The 19,316-nt window shown below is 49.6% G+C and overlaps 1 protein-coding gene across 2 annotated transcripts in view; it reads left to right on the plus strand.

Annotated features, from left to right (window-relative positions):
• The window catches only part of Sec14l1 (SEC14 like lipid binding 1), a 55,201-nt gene that overhangs the window by 32,485 nt on the left and 3,400 nt on the right, over positions 1-19,316 (plus strand). The window contains exons 3-14 of one of the 2 annotated variants that reach the window (XM_008828923.2): positions 664-813; positions 928-1,059; positions 2,224-2,352; positions 3,324-3,561; positions 4,757-4,866; positions 6,473-6,662; positions 8,252-8,340; positions 9,504-9,574; positions 11,752-11,923; positions 12,607-12,741; positions 15,736-15,870; positions 18,550-18,801. In XM_008828923.2, the coding sequence (XP_008827145.1) occupies positions 664-813; positions 928-1,059; positions 2,224-2,352; positions 3,324-3,561; positions 4,757-4,866; positions 6,473-6,662; positions 8,252-8,340; positions 9,504-9,574; positions 11,752-11,923; positions 12,607-12,741; positions 15,736-15,870; positions 18,550-18,801 (1,803 nt within the window). The remainder of the gene's footprint in view (positions 1-663; positions 814-927; positions 1,060-2,223; positions 2,353-3,323; positions 3,562-4,756; positions 4,867-6,472; positions 6,663-8,251; positions 8,341-9,503; positions 9,575-11,751; positions 11,924-12,606; positions 12,742-15,735; positions 15,871-18,549; positions 18,802-19,316) is intronic. The other variant, XM_029561523.1, reaches the window with a different exon arrangement.

Below are 19,316 nucleotides of genomic sequence, written 5' to 3' on the forward strand. Positions count from 1 at the left end.
TTTTGGTCTTTTTGAGACAGGGTCTCCCTGTTGCCCCAGCTGGCCTGGAACTCACTATGTAGACCAGGCTGGCCTTGAACTCACAGAGATCCACCTGCCTCTGCCTCCCAAGTGCTGGGATTAAAGGCGTGTGCCATCATGCCTGGCTCTTCCCGTTGACTTTTATACATTTGTTAAAAACGAGTTAGGCAGGACTGAGGCTGTAGCTCAGTTGGACGTGTGCATAGTGTGCACAGAGCCCAGGGTCTGCCCTCTAACCCAGAGACAACAGAGGTGGGGTGAGTTATGTACACCTGGTGGTGTCTGTTTTCTGTCCCTCTCTGAGCCTGCTGCTTGTAACTGCTGTGGAGAGAGCCTCCCCTTGATGTCAGGTAGTGAGCACTCTTGCTCATTCTTTTTCAAAGTCATTTTTAGCTATTCCAGTTCCTTTACCTTTCATTATGAATTTGAAGATAATCTTGCTTATAGCTACCAAAAGAACTTACTGGGGTTTGGGCATTGTGCTAAACTTACATATGCATGTGGACAGAACTGACTGATACATGACCTTGGGATAGCTTTTCCTTTTTGTAAGAGCACATTGTGCTCAGCCTGACACAAGTCTAAGGAGAGCAGCAACAACAAATTGTCATTCCCTTTGTCATGCGTTACTGTTTTCTGCAGGCCTATGAAAGGAGATTCCCAACGTGTCCTTTGATTCCAATGTTTGTGGACAGTGACACTGTGAGCGAATTCAAGAGTGAGGATGGGGCCATTCACATCATCGAGAGGCGCTGCAAACTGGATATAGATGCTCCCAGGCTGTTGAAGAAGGTAGCTTGCAAAGGCACCAGGTCTCCAGAAGACCAGGTCAATTTATGTACACAGCTTCCCTTGCAACAAGGTGTTATTAATAAACACATTTTTCTCCTTATCTCTTTTTTACAGATTGCAGGAGTTGATTATGTTTATTTTGTCCAGAAAAACTCCCTGAATTCTCGAGACCGTACTCTGCACATCGAGGCCCACAATGAGACGTTTTCTAACCGGGTCATCATCCATGAGCACTGCTGCTACACGGTGGGTCACAGTGTGCGTGGGCCGTGGTGTGCAAGCAGGTATTTTTGGATGGTGTTCATTTTGGGAGAGTGACGTGGTAGAGGAGCCATTGTGGCCCTTCGGGGAGCACTGCACTGCTGGGACAGTCCAGGCTGCTAGCTGATGCCTTATGGGTTTGTTTTGTTTTGTTTTGTTTTGTTTTGTTTTGTTTTGTTTTGTGAGACAGGGTCTCACTGTTATATCCCTAACTGTCCTGGAACTAGACCAACGTCAGACTTGCATCTGTCCTCCTGCCTCTGCCTCTTCAGTGCTGAGATTTCAAGTATGCACCACCATTCTTGGCTCTTGATTGGTTTTAATCATGGCTTCTTTTCTGGTCCACTTGAATACTTTAGAAATATGTTTTGAAGGATGAGGTCTGTCTGCCTCTTAGAGCTGAGAGAAGCTGTCTGTCTGTCTTCACTGTGTACCACTTGTTTCAAGGATTTCTCTTACCAGCGCTTGAGAATAACTTCCTAGATCTCTGGCCTCTGCCTCTACCCTCCCACATCCTCCTCATCACTGAGTCTAACTGATCCCCATCACTTTTAAAGCACGCCAGATCTCATCAAAGCTCTGTGGCTGTAGTCCCCGCCTTTTTTCCTAATCACCTCTCTCCGTCCTTCCTCTCTCCTGCACTAGCTTGCCCACCTCTGCACTGTTCCCTGAGGACTTCATGCCCCCAGTCTTTGCTGTAGACCTTCTTCCACGGCCCCTCCCTGTTGACTTGTGCAGCCAGCCATGCCCTTCCCCAATCCTTTTAATCCTGTTCAGCCTTTCCCCCATCAGGTACCTTGTAGTAGCTGCTGGACTTCCTCACCTTTTACATTCAAAGCTAATTGCCTGTCCCTTAGGAGACTGTCAGCAACACAGTCAGGCGTTTTTGTCTACAGTAGAGCACACCATGGGCGTGCTGAGTGAAGGAGCGACCTGACCAGAAGGGGCACAGCTCTGTGTTATGCTGCAGTCCCTTCTAGAAAGTCTTGACATAGTGATTAGGATCTTCCCATGATTTTGAGCTTCTCTGTATGATTTTTATGATAGTAGTGTTATTAGACAGTGTTTCCCCAGTCAGCTAGCTGGGGAGCAGACAAGTGTTGTCTCTGTTTCAGGTGTGGTAGTGGGAATGATTGTCTCTGCCTGCAGGTTCACCCTGAGAATGAAGACTGGACCTGTTTCGAACAGTCTGCAAGTTTAGATATCAAATCCTTCTTCGGTTTTGAAAGTACAGTGGAAAAAATTGCCATGAAACAATACACCAGCAACATTAAGAAGGTGAGTGTCTTCCTCGGGAGATTTGGAAAAGGGAGGCAAGAGTCTGAGATAATGATTTGAGATGGTTGGCTTAGTTTGGTTTTTGTGGTTTACTTGTTGAGACAAGATTTCCCTATGAAGGGGCTGGAGAGCAGGCTCAGCAGATAAGAGCACTGGCTGCTCTTATGGTTTGGTTCCCAGCTCCCACAAGGTGGCTAACAACTGTCCTAACTCCAGTTAGGATCTGACACCCTCCATGGGCACCACACAACAGTGGTGCACTTATGTACAATACAGGCAATATACGCATACACATAAAAAAAATAAGTAAAATATATCTTAAAATATTTCCCTGGGGCTGGAGAGATGGCTCAGCAGTTAAGAGCACCTATTGCTCTTGCAGAGGACCTGGGTTCGAGCCCAGCACCCACATGGCCGCTAACAACTGTCCATAACTTTAGTTCCAGAGGAGTCCAATGCTTTCTTCTGACTTTGAGGCCTTGCGTGACATGGGTGCACTTACATACATGCAGGCAATACATTCATACACATAAAATAAAAAAAATAAAGTCAGGCATGGTGGCACACACCTTTAATCTTGGCACTTGGGAGGCAGAGACAGGTGGAGCTCTGTGAGTTCAAGGCCAGCATGGTCTATATAGTGAGTTCCAGGTCAGCTGGGGCTACAGGGAGACCCTGTCTCAAAGAAAAAAAAAAAGATTTCCCTATGAAATCCCCTCAAACGCACAGCCCCGCCTCAGCCTCCTATGAGCTAGGAGTACAGGTGTGTACCATCATGCCCAGCTAGAATATTTTTATTGTTGTTGTTGGGAATTAAACCTAGGGCCTTGCTCATGCAAAGCTGGCACTCTGCCACTGAGCTGTATCCACAGCCTCCATAGTCAGTGTCTGATAATGTCTTATAAACTGGTGAGGGATGAGTATCTGGATGTTGAGTACACACTTGCCTTACCACTAGTCTTATCTTAAAGGGGAAAGAAATCATTGAATACTACCTGCGTCAGCTAGAAGAAGAAGGCATCACCTTTGTGCCCCGATGGACCCCACCTTCTCTGGGACCTTCTTCAGAAACCTTGTCATCTAGCAAGAATCAAACCTCATCTGCAGCTGTCAGTGTCCCAGATGCTGCTGCCCTCAAGGAGGGGCTGAGCGGCGATGGCCTCAGTAGCCCAGGTGCAACATCTGAGCCTGTGGTGGGGACCCCTGATGGTAGGTCTGAAATGCACTTCATCTTCCAGCAAAGCCTGAGCGTGTGTGGGGTCCCCTCCGCTGCTCTACCCTCGGGAGCAAGACTGTCTTGTGTCTGACCTTGTCCTGATCCTGTACATTATAGGACACATTCACTTACTCTTTTTCTTAGATTTTTTTGGGGGGGCGGGGTTCTTGAGACAGGGTCTCCCTGTAACTCCAGTTGGCCTGGAACTCCCTATATAGACCAGGCTGGCTTTGCCTCCAGAGTGCTGGAATTAAAGGCATGCACCACCACGCTCAGCTTTCTTAGATTTTTAGATAGAAGTTATTTACAATTTTCATTCATTGAAACTGGGTGTTACCAACGGTGCCTTCCGTGACCAGCCAGCTGTCTTCTGTCATCACTCAGCCCTCAAGGTTCATTTAACAGTGGCATCTTTCAGGTGGGAAACTTAACCCTCAGTTCACATTTAGGTTCACTGAGGCACAGAGCAGCTGAGTGAGTCGCCAAGGGTCACACAGCTTTTGAATGTCAGGGCTGGAAGTGTGCCCATTGAGAGCTTTCCACATGTTAGGTACATACATGGAGCACAATTTTTTAAATTTTTAGTTAATGATAGCCATTCTAAAGAGTCAAGAAAGTATGGGAAAAATCAGGAAGCTTAAGAAAATTTCACCATTAGAACTTTATTAAAACATCAGTATTTGCCAAGTATGGTGCACACGCCTTTAATCCCAGCACTGGGAGGCAGAGGCAGGCAGATCTCTATGAGTGAGGCCAGTCTGGTCTACATAGCGAGCTCCAGTCCAGCTGAGGCTACCAGGAGACCCTGTCTCAAAAAGACCAAGCATCTTTCCATTCATTCCGCTCTGCAGCTGAGCTGTGTCGTTTGTCCAGGCCCTCTGTTCAAAGTGTTTGATGGATAGTTAGTATACCTAGAGCCGTCAGCCTGTCCCAGGAGAGCTGAGACTGAGTCGGAACCTTACCTTACCTGTGTTTTATCGGGGATCTGATCTTAAAGACTACTTGCCTGTGGTTATCAGTGATCTGATCTTAAAGACTGCTGAAGTTCAGGGCAGCTGCTGTCCCGGCTCCACCCCCACTACCCGCACTGCATGACCTCACACCAGCCTCGCTGACGGGTTGTGGGGGACCTCAAGACCTAGTGGGGTAAATAATGGGGTAAATAATGCCATGTGACTTAACTTCCAGACAAACTAGATGCCGACTACATCAAGAGATACCTGGGTGACTTGACTCCTCTCCAGGAGAGCTGCCTCATCAGACTTCGCCAGTGGCTTCAGGAAACACACAAGGGCAAAGTGAGTGTCGGCCACACCGGTGCTACAGTCTTGGAATCTGCAGTCTTTTTACCTGCTAAGAGCAAAGATGCCTGACCACTTATCCTCCAGTCTGAAAGCCGCCAGTGTGTCTGAGGCGGCACCTGCGTTCTCAGTGGCAGGTTTAAGCCACCCTTCCTAGCGCAAGTGGCTGTGGTTTTCTGAGCTTCACAGAGACTGTTTAGCTTGGAAACAACTGAGTGCCAAGCTGCAGAGCAGCATTGAGTCTGTGTTAGTATTGAGGGATCCCGGAGTTTAGGCTCACAGAGACCAGACACATTGGAGCTTTCTTTGTTTTCTGTAGCATACAAAGAAATCGGCTTCATTGTGACATTTTCATACACATGTATCCTTATACTTTGTCATTCAGGACGTGCCCTCCTCCCATCATGTTGGAGCTTTGATTCTGAGGTTGGAGGGAATTCTAGCCCCACGGGTGTGAGAGTTTGATGGGAAACAGGCTGTCTGGTATGTCTAGCTAACTGGACATTATTAAGTAAAGGGAAGCTGGGCATTGTGTTGTTGGCCTGATCCATCAGTCATGGTTGCCTGGGTATAATGCTGTATAATGCCTGTCCTCAAGAAAACAGCCACAGTGGAGCAGCTACCCTGTATGCTGACTGCGTATTCCTCCTGAGAGTCCTGTAGAGGAGTGCTGTTCAATCCCCTCAACATTTAGTTTGAGGGAACCAGGCAGAGTCCTGGAGCTAGTTAAGAAACAGGCTTGGAGCCTAAGCCACCTGTTCCAGCACCCACAGTCCCATCTTTTTGAGATAGATAGTCTTACTATATAGCCTCAAACCTTTGATCCTCCTGCCTGAGCCTTCCAAGTGCTAGGACTATCGGTGTGCCCTCTGATGCCCAGTTCTAGTGCCCAGTTCTTTTTTTTTTTTTTTTTTTTTGGTCTTTTTTAGACAGGGTCTCCCCATAGCCCCAGCTGGCCTGGAACTCACTGTGTAGACCAGACTGGCCTTGAACCAGCTTTGCCTCGGGTTTCTAAGACAGGGATCTTGAGAGGCTCTAGCTCCCACTCACTTCTTGGTCTCCAGATGGGCCCACCACCCTGGATTAGAAGTGTGTGGCCAAGGAGGGAGAACCTGGCTCAGAGGAGGCTGGGACACAGCCCCAGGCTTGTTCTTTACTCAGACAGACTGTCCTGTTGGTTGGTGGTAGAGGACTCTAGGGAATGTTTGAATGTGGCAGCAGCTTCACTGCCCGACCCACACCAGCATCTGAAGTGTAATGGGTGCAGAAACGAGATCTCTCTGTGGCTCACACGTAGTTCAGTGTAGTCAACACTCTCAAAGTCTAAGAACCCCTCTGCTGGGAGCCGTGTGGGGAGCACTTATCCAGGCAGCGCTGCTTGGTAAGCTTCTGGGGAGACTTCTGGGAACTGATTTTGTTTTTCATGGTGCTGGGGATGAAACCCTGGTCTTCCATGTGCTAGAGAAGCACTCTACCCCAGAGCTGTCCGCACCAGGGGCAGCTACTTCTAAACAGCGTCCATAGTGTAGCTGCTGTTGGTAAGAGTTCCGGTCTTTCCCTCGCAACTCCCAGCATTGCTTAGAAACCTCTTTCCTCTCCCTAGATCCCGAAGGATGAGCATATTCTTCGGTTTCTGAGAGCTCGGGATTTTAATATTGACAAAGCCAGAGAGATCATGTGTCAGTCTCTAACATGGCGGAAGCAGCACCAGGTGGATTACATCCTGGACACCTGGACACCGCCCCAGGTCCTTCAGGATTACTATGCGGGAGGCTGGCATCACCATGACAAAGGTAGAGTGAGCCTGCAGTGGCCACACTTCTATGCTGTCTGTCCTCTCCCGCACTGTCCATGGCATCCTGAGAGCTGCTGCAGAGGTGGGCAAAGCCTCTCTCTCTGTAGGACTAGCTGGTGAGACCCTTCCTCATCCATTCCCACCCCAGCCTGGACAGCTAGAGAGGTGTCCAGCCAGAACAGGTGACTTCACTTGCTTAGTGGAGTCTCGTTACCACAGACTGATGTGTAGTGCAGTGCTGGTAAAGGAACAGCAGTGACTGGCACCTTCACAGTCGCTGAAAAACGAGCAGCCAGGTTTTGTGATGGAAGCTGGAGAGCTTGAGCTCCGCTGTGGGCAGAGGCCATTGCAGCTGGAAGGCAGCAGTGAGAAGTTTAGGCCCCTCCCACCCTGTCAGCAGTCCTCCCTGCTGAGCCTGGTGAGCAGTCACGAAGAGCTGTGCTGTCCTGGGAGCTGTGCCTTCCTCCCCTGGCACACACTGTTTCAGAGCAGCTGCTCCTGAAGTGTTGCCTTTCTGACTTCATGGACTGTTGTTCTCCAGTTCTCATGTAGCCCAGGCTAGACTTGAGTGCCCTAAGTAGCCAAGGAGACAGGATCTCTTTATGTAGCACAGGCTAGACTTGAGTCCGAGATCTCCTCGTGCAGGGGTTCCACGTACACCGCTGTACCCATTGCTTTAATAATTTCTTTTACTGTAAATGTATTTTTACCCACTTTTGTGACCCAACTCTTAACAGGTTAAAATGTTTTGGTAGTAGGATACTGACAGATGTCTTACATGTCAGAAGAGACTTTGCTAAGTTTGCCTTTCTACATGATATCTCATGATGTAAGCAGATCTAAGACCAGATCCTGAACCTTAGAGGTGAAGTTCAGCGGGTGACGACAGATCCAAGACAGGTGCCCGCCCGAGCAGAGTGAGCAACCCACAGCCTGTGTGTTCAGAAGCCTGAGCGGCAGGGATGAGGGAGTGCTGTGTACTGAGGTTCTCACAGTGAGCTCTAACCAAGGTCTGCCTCCCTCCAGCTAGCTGGTCCATGATGGCAGGTTCTAGAATGAGTTAGGTTCCCTACATCTCTTCATTGGAGAGGCCATAAAGAACCAACATGAGCTGACTAGCGAGGCCTAAGGGTTTCCAGATACGTTGTAGTCCTTAGGGAGGAAGACTGGCTTCTAAAAGTCTCCTAGTGATTATGAAGTTTCTTTGAAAAGAAAGGACATTTTTATAGAGAACCGTGTATTCATAGGAGACGTTGGCTCTTCTGGTAGGTCCCGTAGTGAACATCTGAGCCTGGCACAGCACCCACAGTCAGGCTGGGGGAGCCAGCAGGCCACTCTCCAGCTCTGCTTGGCTTAGTCTGGCCTGGCCCCAGGACCCTGCCAGGTGCTGTGTTAGCTGACCGTTTTCCCTTTTATATTTTCTGTGGGGGAGAAATGTGTGCCCCCCATCTGCACGTAGAAACCCAATTCTGCTTCTCAGAGTAGCTGGCCCGGGGAGCTGCTTCCGCAGTGCCTCACCCTGCCCAGAGCCGCGCAGAGGTGTCTGCCTCGGCCCAGGAGCCATGCTTAACAGCTTCTTCCCTGCAGATGGGCGGCCACTCTATGTGCTCAGGCTGGGCCAGATGGACACCAAAGGCTTGGTTCGAGCCCTCGGAGAAGAAGCCCTGCTGCGATACGTGAGTGATCAGCCGGGAGCACTGGGCTGCATGCTGGCCTCACTCTTGCTTCCAGTAGGCCTGGGACATCACACCCTTGTGGGGACATGTGCGGTCTCATAGTGTTCTTCACAACACTGGAGGCCAGTTCTATCTGCCTTCACTCCCACCACCTCTGAGTCTCCCTGAGATCACGCCTCTTGCCAGAGGCCTCTCTGTTGACCCCTCCCTACCCTAGGCCAATGGGCTTTCACAGGCTGTTGGACATACCTACTGAGCTGTCCCCTCCTGACTCCAGGCCCATCCCTGCCCCTCCCCAAGCCTTCCTGCATCTTGTGCTGGAATCTGTTTCCTGTGCTCAGAGAAGAGTCTGGTCCTTCAGTTTAAAATCAAGACTTAGAAAGGCACAGCAAAATCCCATTACCCCAAAATACCCTCTGCTGTGTTTTACATTCTGTTAAGCACTTCTGCCCAGCTGAGTATGGTTATGCGCGTGCGCGCGCGCACACACACACACACACACACAGAGAGAGAGAGAGAGAGAGAGAGAGAGAGAGAGAAAGCCATGGAAGGGTGTGTTACACTGGAAGGCTCTTCTGAGCTGCCCTGGTAGGCTGTCCTGAGACTGCCCCTCTCCTGAAGGATGGCATCACGGCGTGCCCACATTCCCCTCCTGAGGGATGGCACCATGGCATGCCCACACTCCCCTCTCTTGAAGGATGGCATGCTCACACTCCCCTCCTGGGGGATGGCACCATGGCATGCCCACACTCCCCTCTCTTGAAGGATGGCATGCTCACACTCCCCTCCTGGGGGATGGCACCATGGCATGCCCACACTCCCCTCTCTTGAAGGATGGCATGCTCACACTCCCCTCCTGGGGGATGGCACCATGGCATGCCCACACTCCCTTTTCTCCTCCTGCTGCTCCAGATATGCCTGTTCAGTGACACCCTGGGTTGATGCTTCCCTTGGCCCATCTGGCCCCTCTGCCTGCACACTGGTACTTCTCTTCTGAGTTATTGACATGCTTCATGTATGAGGTGTTGGGACATCTGAGCACATCTGAGTGGGGCCTCCCATGGACGTGTGTAACCCGTGCTTAGCAGCCGGTACCTTGGCCACAGCTTGCTGTGCTGCTCTCACCTCTGCGACTAACCTGATGACCCTCTGGCCTTTTACAGGTTCTCTCCATAAACGAAGAAGGCCTGAGACGATGTGAGGAGAATACCAAAGTCTTCGGTCGGCCAATCAGGTGGGTGGAGATTTTGCTCCTTTCAGCATAATGAGAGCAGGGTTGGATACTTGTAGTTGGTATTTGGCACCACAGTCTGGTGGTTCCGTTTCCAGTGTGTTCTAGAAGGCTGAAAAGCCAGGAAGAAGGTCGGCTCCAGGAGGCTGCTGCTGAGTCTCAGTATGGTGCAGTCTAGGTGCAGTCTGTGTCCCTGGGACCAAGACAGCAGGGGCTTTGCCTGTTGACTGTCCTAGTCTCTCCATTGTGTGACAACACACTCTGACTACTACCAACCTGGGGAGGAAAGGGTTTATTCAGCTTACATCTCCCAGGTCACAGTTCATCAGGAAGCCCAAGGTAGGGACTCAGGGCAGGAACCTGGAGGCCGGAGCTGGAGCACAGGCCATGGAGGAACACTGCTCACTGGCTTGCTCCCCTGGCCCCAGCTCAGCCTGCTTTCTTATGCCACACTGGCCCACCTGCCCAGGGGTGGCACCACCCACGGTGGGCTGGGCCCTCCCACATCACTCAACAATCAAGAAGGTGCCCCATGGACATGGCCACAGGCCAGTCCAATGGAGGTAATTCCCAGATTGAGGCGCCCTCAACCCAGGTGTGTCAAGTTGACACCAGAGCTGTCCAGCACAGTGGCTTTGCCCATCCTCCCACTCAGTTCTTTGTTCATGAGCCTTGCTTCTAATTACAGAATACTGTTCCGAAAATGGGCAGAGAAAAATTTCTAAAAAGAAAAGCTGGGCATGTGGCTTGTCCCACTAGACTCTCTCCTTCCCGCTCTCTGTCTGACCTGCCCTCACTCTCCTCAGGGTCTCTTGCTCAGGGTGCTATCGGACAAACCACATACTTTTATCTGAAGTTTTCATTTTATATCTTGGGTAGGGAGGGGGAAAATGGAGTAACTTACAAAGAAACGAACATGGACACCCAGCTCTTCTCAGTTAACTTTTGCCTATGCATTGTGGGTCGGCAGTCTTGCCCCAGGTCAGTAAATGCCCCCTGTCCAGGTGGGTGCGACTTGAGGGCCCATCTTTTTCACAGGTGCGGCTTCTGTTCCAAGATGGTGCCCAGAAGCCCCTCCCTCCACAGCTAACTCTCTGCAGTCAATTCTCCGCAGCAGGCCCCGCCCCTCGTAGAACCAGGCTGCTTGGGACACATGGCTTAGGCCTGTATTCTCAGCACTCTGGAGGTGGAGGCAGGAGAGTCAAGAGTTCAAGGTCATCCTCAGCTGCTTAGCAAATTCGTTTTAAGGCCAGCCTGAGCAACATGAGACTGTCTCAAAGAGAAAAAGAAATGTCCCCGTGATTCACGGGCTGACATGGAGAAGGGTCAGGTGTTGGGCAGTTGGTTTGGTCATGCCGGGGTTTGCAGGGCTCCTGCTCCTGGCACTGTCATCAGTTCCTGAGACAGTGCCCAACCCCGAGTGCTGGAGCTCACTGCAGTTGACTATTCGATGCTGAGTGTGGGCTGGGTGTGTGACACAAAGCCGTGTGAATAAAGCAAACTATGCTTGCACTGGATTCTGAAACAAATCCTCATTTGTACTTAACATAAACATGCATCATGAACAAATGGGTCAGAAAGTGGTGTGTCAGGGATGTCACACTGCCTGCCTGATCAGCGCCCAGCAGGTCTGAGAGAGGCTTCTTAGGTTGTTTGGTGGAGCTCGGCTCTGACTAGGTAGCCCAAGTTGGCCTTGAACTCCCACTCCTCCCTCTGCCTCCTGAGCACTGGGGTTTCAGGGCTGTGCTACCACACACAGTTCTAAGGAAGGCTCGCTCACTTAGCCAGCAGCTCTTCGCTTTTGTAGTTCAGGGATTGTTCCTATCACATCAGCTTCTGTGTTTACACAAGTAGATACAAGTGAGAGTTCATAGCTCTACAATTTTATAAAATGGTATATACGGTCAGGTGTGGTGGCACACGCCTTTAATCCCAGCACTCGGGAGGCAGAGGCAGGTGGATCTCTGTGAGTTTGAGGCCAGCCTGGTCTACATAGTGAGTTCCAGGACAGCTGGGGCTACAGGGAGACCCTGTCTCAAAAAGACCAAAAAAAAAAAAAAAAAGTATATATTTAGGAATGGCTATAAATGACCGTTTTATATCAAAAGAAGAAAATGAAATAGCAGACACGGTTTGCCAAGTACGCCATCTGTTAAAACACATCTTCATGTGATCTGCAGCTCATGGACCTGCCTGGTGGACCTCGAAGGGCTGAACATGCGTCACCTCTGGAGACCTGGGGTCAAAGCCCTGCTGCGCATCATCGAGGTGGTAGAGGCCAACTACCCAGAGACACTGGGCCGCCTCCTCATCCTTCGAGCTCCCAGGGTCTTCCCTGTCCTCTGGACACTGGTGGGTACAGATGCTATCCTGTAGTCAGCCACGTAGAAAGCACACTGCCACACGTTCTCTCACACACACCTGCCACCTGAAGCCTTAACTAGTCAGGAGAAAGCAAATACAAAGACACGAAGTGCCTCTTTTTTTTAAGATTTAAAAGTTTATTTTTTATTTTTTGGTCTTTTTGAGACAGGGTCTCCCTGTAGCCCAGCTGTCCTGGAGCTCACTATGTAGACCAGGCTGGCCTTGAACTCACAGAGATCCACCTGCCTCTGTCTCCTGAGTGCTGGGATTAAAGGCCTGGCAAGTTGGGGTTTTTTTGTTTTTTTGGTTTTTTTGAGTGTTTTGCTTGCATGTCAGTGTACCCATGTCATGTAATGCCCATGGAGGCCAGAAGAGGGCATCAGATCCCCTGGAATTGGAGTTACTGACAGTTGTTAGCCGCCATGTGAGTACTGGGAACTCGGGTCCTCTGGAAGAGCAGCCAGTGCTCTTAACTGCTGAGCTGTCTCCAGCCCCTCAATTTTTATTTCTTCCTGAGTATCATAGTGCTCTACAAGTGGATCTTCAAAGTAAATCAAAGCTGTGTTCTTTCACCCACCTCACCACCCACACATAATGTCACAGTGTGACTTAATCTCTGAGATCAGACAGCAAAGCAGTTGAAATGACATGTTTTGTCGGATTATTTCCAGGTTAGTCCATTCATTGATGACAACACCAGGAGGAAATTCCTCATCTATGCAGGAAATGACTACCAGGGCCCTGGAGGCCTGCTGGATTACATCGATAAAGAGATTATTCCAGATTTCCTGAGTGGGGAGTGCATGGTATGTGTTGGACAGGAAGTTGCACATCTCACTGTTGCTCCAGTGGGAGGACTGGGCATTGGTGTGCACAAAGGGGTTTCTGAACTTTGGGTTTGGGTTATTTGTTTTGTTTTGTTGAATGTCATCTTTGGGTCAGGACTGAACTGGATATTTAGAAATTTGTTCATAATCCATGTTTATGTTAAGTACAAATGAGGATTTGTTTCAGAATCCAGTGCAAGCATAGTTTGCTTTATTGACACAGCTTCATGTCAATGAGATCTGTTAGCTATTTCAGAGGAGCTGTGTATGTTTAAAAACTTATTTTTTTCATGTCTCTGTGTATGGTATGCCTGCATGTGTATGTGTGGATTCACTCCTGTGGATGTGTGCGTGTGCATGGAGACCTGAAGCGGACTCCGTCACTGTCCACCTGTTCATTGAGGCAGATCTCTTACTTGACCCCAGAGCTCACTCATGCAGCTGGTCTGGCCAGCCAGCTAGTTCTAGTATCTTTGGTGTCCACTTCTGATGTGCTAGAATTAGAGACAGGTTGGGATGCCCACCTGGCATTTACAGGGTACTAGGGATATGAACTCTGGTCCTCATGCAACCACTTTATACACTGAACCCCATTTCCCCAGCCCCTAAAATTACTTTTAAGACATTGAATTAACTCTGAAGATGATTTCTCCCTTGACAGTAAGTAAACCAAGGTCATAATTTAAAGTGGAAAATTAAAGGAGCTGGTTCTCTTTTGTGGAAGTTTGGGGGTTTTAAGAAAATGAGATCATAAATAATTAGCCAGAAGCATCTGCTTGTAGACCCTGTGCTGTGGTGCAGGATTCAAGCTCTGGAACATGGAGGTTTATGGCTCAAGCCCAGCAGCCTGACATGAGAGTTCAGGGAACAGAAGCCCTGGCATACAGTAGGGATAAATGAATGCCCACAGGGAATCGGGCTCTTAGATCTAGTCATGCTTCATACCCATGTTAATTTTCTGAGGGTGTGCACTGGGCTTGACTCATTTGTTTAGCTAATGAGGGGCTTTCAGTGCATTCCTACTGAATACAAGAGGAATTTAGAAAGAAGGAGAGTTTAGGTTCAGTTCCACTTGAGGGAAATGCAGGCATCAGTGCAGTGTAGTGCAGAGAGCAAGAGAGTTCCAGGAACAAGGCAATCATGAGGGGGAGGCTCCGACACGCCAGGCTGCAGGAGCCCATGGTTGCTTCCATTAGGAAGGCTAGCCATCCCTTGCAGTTGTGACAGGAATTGAGCTGGGGTAGGAGGAGGCTTGACTCATAGCTAGTCTTGCCTTCCCTTGGTTCACATTGACACTGGTGTGCTCACGGTGTTGAGTTAGGCTGAGGCCTTCTTCTGAGGCCTGTGCTGTCTCCAGAGTGGCTCCTCGGCCTGGCTGTTCATGAACTATGTTGACTTTCCATGAACCAGAGGGTGTTGAACTACAGGCTAGGCCATTGTTTAATTTTTTTTTCTTCTTTTTCTTCTTGATGCATGGTCTTACTATGTAGCCAAGCTGGCCTGGAACTCATGATTCTCCTTCCTCAGCCTCCCAAGTGTTGGGGTTTGGGGCCTACACCATCATGCCAGCTCCGTGACAGTGTTTCTGGCTGGGCCACAGCTGGGCCATTTTCCTTGGTGTGTGGTGCAGGCTAAGGACTGTGACCTGCTCTCCATGGAGTTGCTTCCCAGGGCAGAGGGAGCGCTTGGATCTTAAACACTTAAGAGTGAATTCATTTTATCAAGGTCAATTAAAAAGTTTATGATAAGAACAAATTCTAATTCAATTTAGCTTTTTAAAAGCAAATTCAAAAGTAGTCTTTTCTTACTTTTTGGCCTGATGCATTGACATTTGACCAGGGTTGTGTAGGAAGCTCTCTTTATTATATCTGTTACATTTTTCTTTTTCTTTTCTTTTCTTTTTTTTTTTTTTTTTTTTTGGTGCTGAGGATGGAACCTAGAGCCTTTTCTGTAGCACTGTCCTCTGAGGTACATTCCCAACCATGATTTTAATTTCTGTGGCTTTGGGGAATAAAACTCTTTTCCTAACTTAATGCTTTTGCTTTACAATGCAATATAAACTCTTTTAGTTCTTTTTTTTTTTTTTTTTAATAATGTATATGAGTGTATTGAGTGTATTGCCTGCATGTGTGTAAACAAAAAGTACAGTGTCACCAGAGTTCTCTCTGGGTCTCTTGCACTATCAGGCAAACCATATAACATATTTATGTGCATTTATTACTGAGGCGGGGGCAGGGTAACTTACAAAGGAATGAGCACCCAGTGCCTAGCTCCACACCACTCAGCTCAGCTTGGCTGCACCTCCAGTAGCAGGGCTCAGAGCACACCATATCAGATCACTCCCGTACCACACCCATAGTCACAGCTAGCATTCTCTCATGCCTCAGGGGCCAGCAATCTTGCCCCAGGTCCATAAGTATCAGCCCATTCTGTCCTTGAGTATACCTGTGTTGCCCCTGTCCCAAGATGGCACCACAAGCCCCTCCTTCCACGGCTCACTCTACCCAGTCCATTTTCTGCAGCAGGCCCCGCCCCTTGGAGGAACTAGAATCCCTGGGGAACATACACCTATGTTATACAGTGCTTGCGGAGGTCAAAAGAGGGTGTTGGATCATCCCCGGAACTGGTGTTATGGATAGTTGTTAGCCACCATGTGGGTGCTGGGAATTGAATCTGGGTCCTCTGCAAGAGCAGCCAGTGCTCGTAACTTCTGAGCCATCTCTCCAGCCCCAGCTCCTTTAATTCTTATATAAACTGCTTTCAGTAGTTGAATGCAGCACCTCATGCATACCAGCTTCTACTGGTTCCCACTTAGGAAAACACATGTATTTAAGAGGTTTTTACAAATATTTTGCTAAGTAGCACAGAATACTTGACAGCCTTGCCGGGGTGCTCTGTGTTCTCCGCCACTGGAGCATCCTCACAGGCGGGCTGGCGTTCTGTCTGCTCTCACTGCCATCTTTGCCTTTGCAGTGTGAAGTGCCAGAGGGTGGATTGGTCCCCAAGTCTCTATATAGGACTGCAGAGGAGCTGGAGAATGAAGACCTGAAGCTCTGGACTGAGACCATCTACCAGTCTGCCAGCGTGTTCAAAGGAGCCCCACACGAGGTACCCCTGATCACAGCCTCTGCCCACAGAGGAGGCACCCCTTGCTAGCCACCCACCGGGCAGGGTTTCCTTTAGGATCGTTGGCTCCTTTTCTGTTCTTGGTCTTTAGTTTTGTTGCCTCTTAATGCCAGTAAATGCCAGCATTGAAGAGCAGAGGTCTCAGAAGGGCACATTGTATTGATCAGTGCCTTGAAAGCAGGCTGGCCTCTCGACCTCTGTTTTACTGGGGAGCTTTGACCCAGAAATGCAGAACAAGTCTTGGCTTGTAGGAAGATCGTTTTCAGCTCCTAGATTTATTTAATTTGATTTTATGTGATGATTTAGTTTTTCTTGACTAGGTTCTGAGCATTTGTTTCTTAAGGTCTTTGCCAGTTTGTGTCAGTCTTGCGGAGTAAGGAAAAATGAGCACATCTGTTTCCCGCTAAGACGGGGCGGGGGCTGCAGAAGCAACAGTATTCCTTTCGGAGGCGTCCCACGTGCCTGACCTGGAGCATGGCTGGCTCGCCCTTTGCTTAGCTCTAGGGAGGCGTGTAGCTCAGTGTTCCTGACGGGAGGCAGCGCTTTGTGTAGAAGCAGGCCTGTCAGTCAGTGAGGTGCTGGTTCAGCTAGTAGCTTTCTGCTCTGCGGCCCCTGGCTCAGCACTGCCAGTTACCATTGCTGGTGTGTCCTCCAGACAGCTGACTAGAGTTAGAGGCATGCTGACCAGCAGGCACCGTTGCTGTACTAAGAGTTGTAAGGGTTGGTGTGCCTCCCTCGTGGATCCCCTGCAGGGAGCCTCAGATCAGCCAGCTGTCCTGAGGATCTTGCCCTCATTTCTTATTTAGAGGCAGGCTGGGGGCAAAGGAGCCCTTGTTTGTTGTTTATTAGGAAACTATTATTTTCATCTTTGGTTGCAAGGCTCAGGGGGACAGTGTGATTTCTTTGAGTTGCAGAACACCTGTCAATGTTTAAAATAGGTTTTTTTAAATTTATTTTATGTGTATGAGTGTATTGCCTGCATGTAGGTAGATGCACCTGTGTGGTGCAGTGCCCTTGGAGGTCAGAAGAGGGCATCTGATCTCCTGGAACTGGAGTTATTGACAGTTGTTAGCCTTCATGTGGGTGCTGGGAATCAACCAGGTCCTCTGCAAGAGCAGTCAGTGCTCTGAACTGCTGAGCTACCTCTCCAGCCCAACCTGTCAATGTTTAAATAGTAAAAACATCATTCTGGGGCTGAAAAGATGGCCCAGTTAAGTTAAGCAGTTAAAAGCATCGACTTTTCTTGCAGAGGAACTCAGTTTGGTTCCTGGTATCCACACAGCAGCTAACAACTGTCCATAACTCCATTTCCAGGGGATCTGATGCCCTCTTCTGACCTCTGTGGGCATTATATGACATGGATGCACTTACACACAGGCAGTACGCATAAAATAAAAATAATAAAATATTTTTTAAAACCTTATTCTTGCCAGGCAGGCATGGTGGTGCACGCCTAATGTCAGCACTCGGGAGGCAGAGGCAGGCAGATCTCTGCGAGTTTGAGGCCAGCCTGGTCTCCATAGCTAATCCAGGCCAGCTGGGGCTACGGGGAGACCCTCTCTCAAAAAGACCAAAAAAAAAACCTTATTCTTCTGGGGCTGGAGAAGATTGCTCAATGGTTAAGTACACTGGGTGTTCTTGCAGAAGACCCAGGTTCAAATCTCAGCACCCACATGGCAGCTAACAACTGTCCATAACTCTAGTCCCAGGGGATCCAACAGCCTCTTCTGTCCTCCACGGGCATTGCACGGCACAGGCACACTTACCTACATGCAGACAATACACTCATGCACGTAAAAATAATAAATAAAATATTTAAAAAGTAAAACAAAATGAACCGAATCTTCCTGGGGAGTAAGTCAGAATCAGAGGTGGAGCAGCACGAGAATGAGGTGGCTTCACACCCCTGTCCTGTCCACAGAGTCTCTGGAGAGACCTGCCCTTGGGGAGCCGCTTGGCTGCAGAGAGTGGGCTGTGCTGCTTGGTACCATTTGCTGTTGGGAGGGACCACTCTGCCTACCTGGATCTGCTGTTCAGAAATTAGAGGGTAGTGGTGGGACTGGAGGAGGTGCGGCAGAGTGGCTGTGAAGCTGTGGTCACCTGCTCTGCAGGCTCACACCCTCCCTCACAAATCTGGTCGTTCCCTCTAGGAATATTAGCCCAGGATAAAGTCTAGGTTTGGGACTGGTACTTAGCACCACAGCAGTCACCCCCAAGGATAGCTAATCTCTCCACCCACTCTCCTGCCATGTTCCCCTGTGCCAGCCTTGTATGGGCAGCTAGCATTTTCCTTCACCTGCCTGTGCCGGGTGCAGGCCCTCCCGGCTCTAACCTGTTTATCCAGCCTTACCTCCTTCAGAGCCTGCCCCTGTTCCCTAGCTTGAAGCATTCCATTGAACCCCATGTCCAAGGTTGCAGGGTTCTTGTTTGCATTGGGTAGGTGGGAAGTGGGCCCCTTTGGGTTGTGGGTGCAGCTCGCACAGAACTAGCAGCTTGACTTGTAGGTGACGCCGAGCAGGAACACTGGTTCCTGAATGGTGAGTAGGTGGGTGGCTGGACAGTGAGTGACCTGGGGCAAAAGGAATTGCCTGTTTGCTCTCTCCTGCTCCAGCCGTGGCCTTGTGCATGTGGGCTGGTTGCTGACAGGATCTCGTCTTCCAGATTCTCATTCAGATTGTGGACGCCGCCTCAGTGATCACCTGGGATTTTGACGTGTGCAAAGGGGACATTGTCTTTAACATCTATCACTCCAAGAGGTCCCCCCAACCTCCCAAAAAAGACTCTCTGGGGGCCCACAGCATCACCTCTCCAGGTGGGAACAACGTGCAGCTCATAGACAAAGTCTGGCAGCTGGGCCGGGACTACAGCATGGTGGAGTCGCCTCTGATCTGCAAAGAAGGAGAGAGTGTGCAGGTGAGCCTGTGTTCTGTGACCTTCCACTGGCCAGTGTGTCCTGACAAGGTGTCCAGCCCAACAGCCCTTGTGGCCTTCTGCCTCCTATGGAAGGGCAGAGGTAGGCCTACTCATAGTTGGACCCCTTAAGTCAGAGAGACTCAGTGTCAAGGAAGTGGAAGGAGAGGCCTGAGAGCAAACAAACCTGAGCACGGGCTTAGGACCTGGGCCAGACGGACCTAAGCATGAATTTCCCCAGAGCTGTCTGCACCAACATGCCATGATAGGAAAGAAGTGCTTTAGACGCTTACAGCTGGGTTTCTGGTGAGTCACTGAGACCGGACAGCATGACATCCAGATAGAGTCACAGATAGAAGGAGAGGAGCAAGTGCAGAGGGTGCTTCCGACTCGCTGGGAAAGGTGGCGGCTCAGCAGCATGCTGGCTCATGTTAGTGCCCGGTGGTTCTCTCTCCTCTTTCCTGCTGGCTCTTGTAGTGCCTTGGCCTGCACAATAGATGCCCACTGCAGCTCTCTAC

This window comes from Nannospalax galili, unplaced genomic scaffold (assembly GCF_000622305.1).
Source record: "Nannospalax galili isolate Female #2095 unplaced genomic scaffold, S.galili_v1.0 scaffold1314, whole genome shotgun sequence".
In the NCBI taxonomy this organism is placed as follows: Eukaryota; Metazoa; Chordata; class Mammalia; order Rodentia; family Spalacidae; genus Nannospalax; species Nannospalax galili.